This window comes from Amblyomma americanum, chromosome 5, assembly GCF_052857255.1.
Source record: "Amblyomma americanum isolate KBUSLIRL-KWMA chromosome 5, ASM5285725v1, whole genome shotgun sequence".
Taxonomy (NCBI): Eukaryota; Metazoa; Arthropoda; class Arachnida; order Ixodida; family Ixodidae; genus Amblyomma; species Amblyomma americanum.
In genome coordinates, this window is record NC_135501.1 from 72,212,919 (window position 1) to 72,221,637 (window position 8,719).

At 43.0% G+C, this 8,719-nt stretch overlaps 1 protein-coding gene across 1 annotated transcript; it reads left to right on the top strand.

The window, feature by feature from the left end:
* The first annotated feature begins 1,653 nt into the window (after positions 1–1,653).
* LOC144134787 (uncharacterized) lies at positions 1,654–8,476 on the top strand. Its single transcript, XM_077667619.1, has 5 exons — positions 1,654–1,814; positions 2,888–3,039; positions 3,855–3,922; positions 5,816–5,902; positions 8,311–8,476. Exons 1-5 carry the CDS (start codon positions 1,716–1,718, stop codon positions 8,430–8,432), a joined length of 528 nt encoding a protein of 175 aa, XP_077523745.1. The 5' UTR covers positions 1,654–1,715; the 3' UTR covers positions 8,433–8,476.
* Positions 8,477–8,719: the final 243 nt, after the last annotated feature.

Sequence of the window (8,719 nt, forward strand, 5' to 3'; positions counted from 1 at the left end):
TGCAGAATCTACATAGCAAAGGCTTCTCTATGCGCTTTCAATTGGTGCCCTCGCACATAGGTGTCTTAGGCAACGAGATAGCAGACAACCTCGCCCATACAGCTCTCTCCGGGATTCCAGTAGATGGAGTCCCTCATGAAGTCAAGCAAATGTTCAGAGATGTGGTGTTGTGCCACTTCAGTTCTTTGTGGAGCTCTCCTCATCAGCCATGTGTGACCAAGGGTCTCCAAAGGTACCAAGCCGCTTTGCTGCACCGCGTTCGCACGGATTCTGCTCGTACGTCGTCGTGGATGTATAAGACTGGCCTTGTGTTGTCACCATTGTGTTCAACGTGTGGTGTGTGAGGTGACATAGAACATTACCTCTTCTGCTGCACTTTGTACAACGCGGAACGGGCTGTGTTATTCGGATCCCTCAAGAAGGCAGGAGTTCCTCACAGTTCTCTTCAGGACATTGTTTTCCCGCGCGGGAGCCAGTCGAGTAGAAGGGATGCTTCTCGCCTTCTACTTTACTTGCAGGACACGGATTTGGCCTCCACATGGTGACCTCAGGGGTGTCTATTTGGGTTTTTGCGGAGAGTGTTTCTGTGATTTCTATTTAAGGGTCGCTACGGTGGAGCAATTGCCTGCAGCAACTGCAAGGCTAATCCCACCGGTAGTTTACAACCACTCAACAACTTCAACTTCTGGTAGGTGTCGTAAAGTCCGTGGCTAGCCTGAGGCCTTCCCTGCCCGCTGCTTCCAACAGGGGGTGCCTTTTCTGGCGTCCTTTGTATACGCCCAGGCCGTATAAGGCACGTTAAAGTCGCCTAATACCACAAGCTGGTCTTTGCCTGCTATTCAAGCCCATTTTTAAAGTATGTTCCCAAACTGTTCTTAAGCGTTTGTTCACATTTCCTGACTTGAAACAGTCGTAGATGGTCCGGGTTGGTATCGTATGAATACACAAATAACTCACGCATAAAATGAATACTGTGTAATCCAACAATCTTTACTGATCTAGCAAGTAATGCATGACTAAATATACGGACACAAGAGCGGCAAATAGTGGTAAAAAGTATGGAATGAATAACTAGATAAATGCCACTTCACAGTGAGGTGCGACTGTATATAAAAGTTTTAGTGCTACCGCACGTCACCTGCTTGTTGATAATGATGTTCAGAAGAGTGGCGAATCGGGCTAGTTGGTGCACGTTTGTCATTTTTCGAAAGCCCGGAAACAACACGTACAAAGAGCGCTCGTCCATGCCCGTTCCTTCCTTCTCCGTGTTGTTTAGCGCTTTCAAAAAATGACAAATTTAATGTTGATGTCACGCGCCACTCTCTTAAATATTCGCAGTTCCTCTATTAGCGGTCAAACAAAGTCGCAGGGATCATACGAAGTGTTTGGCCACCACATTAATCTCGCAGCCCCCGCAAAAGCGGGCAATATAATCTGTTGTTAGTTTCTGCCAGCAGGTTTTCCATCCGCTTTCTGAGCAATGAAATCCGCTGCAGTATTGCGCAGTCCACCGCGACGCCTGCATCCAGCGAGATACTGGCGGATGCTGTGCCGCCGTACGGTATCGCCCCGGGACGGGCTACATATATCAAAATGTACGTCTTGAAGTAGGCGCCCGGAAGTTTACATCCGCAGAGTCTGTTAATATAAAGCGCCCGAATGCACGCGGACGAAGGAAAGTGCTCAACGCATTCGTCGGCCGGTCCTGCTCCGAGATGCGCTACCAGAGGTTCGTGGTTTGCTTGCTTCCTGCCCTAGCTGTGGCCGCCATCTTGAATTCCAATCATCCCCATGGCCCCATACAAGCCTTCAAGGTAAGCAATAGAAGACCGTCTTATTGCCTCGGTTAGATGAAAAAGATTGATTGTACTGCATATAATCTAATGATACCAAAACTAAGATGTGCATAGCTATCTAAGCAATTTTAAGCTGAAGTATTGGTGCAGGGGCACTTAAATAATATTTCACTCAGCGAAATTTAAAGGACAGTATATTGACGAGCAAATATTTTTATCTGCGGTAAGATCTTTATTTTGAGCTCAAGTGGTTTATTATTAGGTTTTGACCGCGCTGAAAGCAGTTTTACAACTTTCGTCAACACGCCGCTATCAAAGAACGTTTGTCAGAGTTTGCGAAATAGTGGCACAATTATACAATGGACAGGCATACGCCGCGCTGGCAGTACCATTAGCCTGTCACAGCAATTGTCACCCAAGTAGTCTCCCATAAGCTTATTCGTTGTGAAGAAGCCTGTAGTACTTTTCATTATAATCACATTGATAGCGAAAGTAATCCGCAATGGGCGCTACAAAACTTACGGCGAGACTACCGAACTTTAACGGCGTTCTGCCGATGTTTCTGCTGGAAATGCGCTCGAAGAAACGTTATGACCCAAGTGAACTGCTTTGCCGTATTTCTTGCTCGGGTATTGCTTTATGGATTCGATTGGCATAAAAGACGCACACAGGGAACAAGGAACGAGCTAGGCGACACGAGCGGATACTTTCAACTGAATTGCTTACTTTTCATGAGCTTTTATTTACGGAAGATAAATACACGCCGAAAATTAGCGTGCCACGGTATAAAAACGACCGAAGCTTGCGACAGGGAGTCTACAGTTGCAGTGACTATTTAGGAGAAGGAAATTATGTAGAAATTTTCTTGAGCCTTTACAGCGAGGACAAGTTGGTCACGTAGCTACTAAGAGGTCCTGCTCGAGGCTCACTTGCATAGAATTTTTTTTTGGACGACAAGAGAACATCCCATTTACTGATTACATTACACGTTGTTCTTCTCCGAAAAAGGAGACGAAAACGATATATCAAAACTGAGTCAGCTTGCCACAGCTAATCTCCAAATTCATGTTCTCATCTACTTTTCTGCGCAGACGATCGCTTCGCTGCGACACGTCTTCGCTATTTTCACATCAAGCAGCAACCCGGAATTCAGGTGTCTGATATCCGACGCCATGCGTTTCGACCCGAAGCACATGGTGGCCACATACGTCTGGACTTTCATGGGCCTAGATGGGGATGAAAGGTGAGATATTATACCTCTCATACATAGGCGTACTTGTTCCGCTAGTTTTTATAAAGTAAGGTTAGAAGTTGTCTCTCTTGATTGAAAATTTCTCCCTTCTTGGATGGAGGATACACTGTGTATCAGTATGTATTACCTATATGAACACTTACTTACTTATTAATTTATTTATTGATTTAATATGCTATCAGCTCACAGTTAAGATCTTGTCTCATTGCGATGTATTCTTCCACATTTAATTTATTCCTTGTTGCCAAGATCAGCATCGTAAACATAAAGGCTTAGTAGATATTGTACACAGTATTCACGAGGAATTTCTGTGAATCTCAATGAGCGTCTTAAATATAAATGTTTCCAAACATAGCTCCAAAATATCTCAAAAGCTGTGCGGCTTGTGCCCCCGGAATACGCTATGAATACGCCTAATAGTGTAAAACTGATCTTTGCACTCTCAGGAATAGGTTCTGAGTACAAGGACAAAATATAAAACCTTTGCAATAGTATGATGTTTTTAAAATACTGATTGCTTTCCAGGACATTGTAAATTTGTCATGAAGCAGAAAAAGTGCGTATTAAAACGAAGTGAGAAGCATAAAAAGTCTTGAAGTGTTCTTTGTATAAACCAATGTTTTTGCGGCGAGCTGAAGAGGGATATTCTGTTATTCAAAATTAAACACACTCAATTATAATCGCCATGAGTATTTTTTGATTAAATTAGTCTTTGCCAAACACTTGAGATCACAAAAAATTGTCTGGTTTTGTGGCAAAAAAATTCATACATATTTTATTGTGTTCTTCATGACTGGTCCTCTCAGAAAAACCGCAACGTTCGACATATCACCTGGAAGTGTTCCTGATCAGCTCACCTTCTACGTCGATCACGGTGCGTACACAATTTCGCTGTTTCTACTAAATAAAAGTTTATTTTTTTGTAACCCCTTAAAGATCTTCTGTACGTTACCAGAGCAAAAAAAAAATATTTTAAAGCTCCCGTTTATCGACACGACAGATATGCGTGAGTGGTAGCTGTTGCGAAGCTCGCTGACTTCTCATCAACTTCATGTAACGCCGTGATGTCAGTCATTCTCTACTTTAGATTCTTAAATCACAAAGATTCCTGCTGGGGTGCAGTGGTTAAGCGAAGCGCCACTGCCCTGCATTGGCAGGTGCTGCCAACGGCGCAGCTTGTGCGACCCAGATTGGTCTTTCCAGCTATCTATCGCGCCCAGTCATTAATTAGCTGCCGGCTGCCACAGTGGCCACAGTGTGGTTTTTGCTCACAGTCCGGTGGGCCGGTCTTCACTACTAGTACTTCGCCTAGAGCTTCGTTTTTTCCGCAAAAGGCTTCCTTTAATGCTCACCCATTACAACACCGTGATTTTTACTGCTGTCGCTACAATCTAAGCTACTCTAATCTTTTCAATGTTTCATTTTATCTGCACATAGCAAGTTTTTACTGTGTAGGTTCACTAGATCTCGCTTAAGACTTGTTAAAAAAGGCGGACCGTACATTGCGCGTTTCCAACAAAAAAACAATACATAAGACTAATGAGCAATGCTCTTTTTTACACCTCCCCTTGACCTTTCAGGCCATTAGGTAAAACTTATGGAAGCTAAAACTTTGACCTTGAATTCAAGGTTCCCGCGGAGTGGACAGCTTGATGTGTAGTGGTCCCTCCAGTGGCGATGCACTTAATCCAGCGCGGATCAACTCGTCGTTTCATCGCAAATGACTGAGGACATTAGAGACGATCAAACGGCTCACGTTTTGGCCGAAGGCGGAGCTCGTAAATATGAAATGCGATGCGATTGGACGCGAAGCTCGCAGAAATCGTTTGATCCTTTACCTCAGGAGGGTGGGCTTGGTGCTAGATCGGAGGTCACATTTAAAGTGATACTTTTGTGCCTCAAGAGGCTTCCTCGTTTGAGTACGACTGCGTGCACTGGCAACTGCAGTCGACAGAATTTGACATATACGAATAAACACTACATCGCAAAATCGTGGTTGCCAGCTAGAAAATATTAAAAAAGACTTTTACTTGTTGAAAGGAATATTAATTCCGCAAAAAGTTTGGATCAGCCTGCCTAAAACCGAACTCATTGTACGTCACTCGTACATACGGTGATTAAATATCTTGACAGCTGCAGTAGTACCGGTCTGAAAACTGACAAACCGGTAAAGCAAACGAAAATTGAAGATTTTCGGAAGTATAAAATTTATGGACCGTTTATGTAAAACGATAAAAAAATCGCATTAAAACAGGCTTTCAGGAGCCCGGCAACTCACGCGTGCAATTAACGACCACGACTGGCCGCGGGCATTGGAAAAGTGCAAGCAGCTTGGGTATATTTGGGAAATATGCGCCAGCTCAGTAAATTATTGATTCAGCGCATTTCCTTCAGCCGCCGCGGAATAGCTTAAAAGCACTGATATCTAAAAAAGTGCACCGTTAATTCTTTTTTAATAGAAGATTTCAGTTATTTTTTTCTCAAGCTACTGTATAAATATTGTCTGCTATGATTTCGAAACCCCTTGGTAGGCACCAGTATGGTAAAGTTTGTCCTCTATTGGCTGCAATTTTGCGTCCAATATTTCTGGTGCCACTTTTAGACGCCCAGCCACATGGTCAAGCAATGCACATATGCTTAACTACCTTGCAGTTCTGTTCCTTGATATTTCACCTCCTACAGAAAACTTGCAAGTTCAGGTGTTCATGAACACCTGCATATATGAAACAACCTCAGAAAAATACGCACATGTTTCACTTGTTTTCAGACTTTTCAACACCCTATACAGCATACTACAATTACAGCAACTACGAGAACTGCTTGGTGGCCATCATACCCTACCATGGAGAGAACCGTAAGTCTAGCACGGATCGCATAGAGTGTTCTATCAACTATGATCATTGAAAATTTTGAGTAAAATAGTAGCATACCAAATTATGAAGTGCTGACAAATTTTTCAAAAAAAAAATATTTAAGGTTAATTTAATGCGGAATTCCGAAAATACGCATTGGGATTTTTAAAAATAATTAATTCGCAAAGCAAAGTTCAGTATACGGTGCTTAACGCCCAAAAGCGACTCAGGCTATGTGGGAGGCCGTAGTGGAGGGCTGCGGAAATTTCAACCACCTGGGATTCTTTGACGTGCGCTGACATCGCACAATACAGGGGCCTCTAGCATTTTGCCTCCATCGAAACCCTACCATGCGCTGCCGGGATCGAACCCGCGTCCTTCGGGTCAGCAGCCGGGCACCATAACCACTGAGCCCATGGGGCGGCATACTCACAAAGCGAAGAATGTTCGGAAAAATTCATGGCAGTCACCGAAGCTCTACTATCTGACCTCCCGATTAGTGTACGCGGGTCTCGACTACGTAGATAATTAGCTTGCCAGCCTGTTAAAGCAACATCGCAAAACGTAGAAAAGAGCTTCCTTTATAAGCTACTGTTTTTCCGAGAGAATATTTTATGGCGCTGACGGATGACTTAAAGATTGCAGTTTCAGATGAAAATAAACATGTTGCGTATAATTTGGCATCTATTGCCTTCGTCGTTATTCTTCCTAGTTGTGCGTAAAGTATGTCAGGCAGATCAGGAACACAAAATTACTGTGACAAAATATCAGAACTTTATTTTTAAATATAGAAAACTACTGTGTATGCTTCCAAAACGATTCTGCCACTCTTGCAAGCTGGTTGCTTCGTATTTTGCTGTTATCTCAGTGGCAAACATTGACCCTGAAACGTAATCACAGCAGCCCATCTGCTTCTTATCGCGCCGCGTACTGAGCATCTTTCTATTGTACAACATAGATGGCTCCTCTCAACCAGTTTAACGACTCCACAATTATTAATACTGGCCAAAGGAGCAAAATATTGCCTTTTTGTGGTTTGTTTTCAGACGTAGGCTCTAGAGTAACACATGGATTAAGAAGACTACAGAAGCAAGGTTGATTATATAAAGGGCCGGGCTGTCCGAGACGACATACAGATTTCTTGTTGGGCACTGGGCTGACGCAGAAAGGTGAAAATAGGAATAATAAAAAAGTGAAAGAATATGGAAGTTGGACGTTTTGGCAACCAATGTTAGAACATGCCGCGCAGAACAGAACTCACACGCCAAATAAGGAAGGCGTAGGCGGAGCCTATTTATAAACCGGAAAAAAAACGTATGATAATAGAATAAATATGTTTTCCGCGCTAAATATTCTTCGCGATTCGAAGACACGAATTCGCAATTAGGGGTAATAATTTATTGGCATCCAGCCATGCGCAGCCATACGCCTACAAAGGAAAGCTCTACAGCTTCCACAGAGGTTTCATATTTAAACAAAAGTTCTTCATGTTCAGGGTCTGAACATGGGGTCACTGTTTCACCAAACCTGAACGAGGTATTGTTTAAATAAGTTTCAATAGAAGCCGTATAGCTTTTCTTTGTAGTCGCTATGCTATGGTGGACGCCAATAAGTAATTATTCCCTTATTACGAATCTACTCCGCGTTTGGAGAATTTCCTTAAGCATTCGCCCAAACATGCAAGGAAGTATATATCTAATTGATAATAATACAATGAACATATACAACTGGACGTCTTAATTGAGCTTAATTACCTCTTATTAATTAAATTTTATTTATTTTGAAATGATGTCGATGTTCAGGAAGCATCGCCTGCTTGGAGACCCGCTTAAGACCGTGGAAAGATTATTTCCACCTACTAGCTTATTTATATGAGCATACGGGTGGAGATATTGCGCCAAAATAAGAAAACCTACACTAGCTAAACTTTGAACCAAACCTTATTATAGCGCTGATAATCGGCCAGAGACAGCAGGAAGGTGGAACTGTTTTATTCTCTTTGTGTTCCGTTTAAGGGCGGAATGATTAATTGCGGCCTCATCCGGAGATCTATTGCTGTGTTGTGATCTTCACATATTCCAGGTCTCATATTTGTGCTATTGCTTGATATAAAATGCACGGGTCACTTTTAAAGGCCTCGCGTATGCAGTATGACCAAGCAGGCAGTTACCCTTGGTGCGTTGATATCGGACCATCAAGCGAGTAGATGGGCAGGAAAGGAACTTAATACGCGAACGACAAAATTTCTTCAGTTCAAGTGAAATAAATTTATCTCCTAGCATAAAATCGAGAAAGCTTGTGATAAGAAAGATCGCCGCCGAGGTCGTCGCAGCGTCTCGTAGTGTTTCTAAGCTGTAGCTAACTCACAGTGCTTGTACGATTTTCTAAGCCATTTTTTGTTGCCTTTCAGTGTGCATGCTCTGGGCAGATCGTTCTGTGGCGGACTCCGTCCCTGCTGACTGCCAGCAACAATACGAAGACACATGCAATGTTCGCTTTCTCGATTACGACAAGAAAATCTGCAACTTTTAAGCAAAATTCAAATAAAATCTGCTCTCCTGAGGGGCGCTACTTTCAGTCGAGCTGATTTGTCATGCTAATTTTCTGCGGTATTCATGATGAGTTCGGCGAAGCCGATGAACCAGTCGATCAACAAATAACTGATTACCCATTATAAAAGTAAATTTCAGGATTGCTTCAGTGTGTTACAAGAATAGCAGACGAATTTGAAAGGGAGACATTGCAGCGACTGTTTCATCACGTACAATTGGTTTTACGGTGCCTGTTGTGGTACTGCCGTCCTCGAATAGTATTGTGTC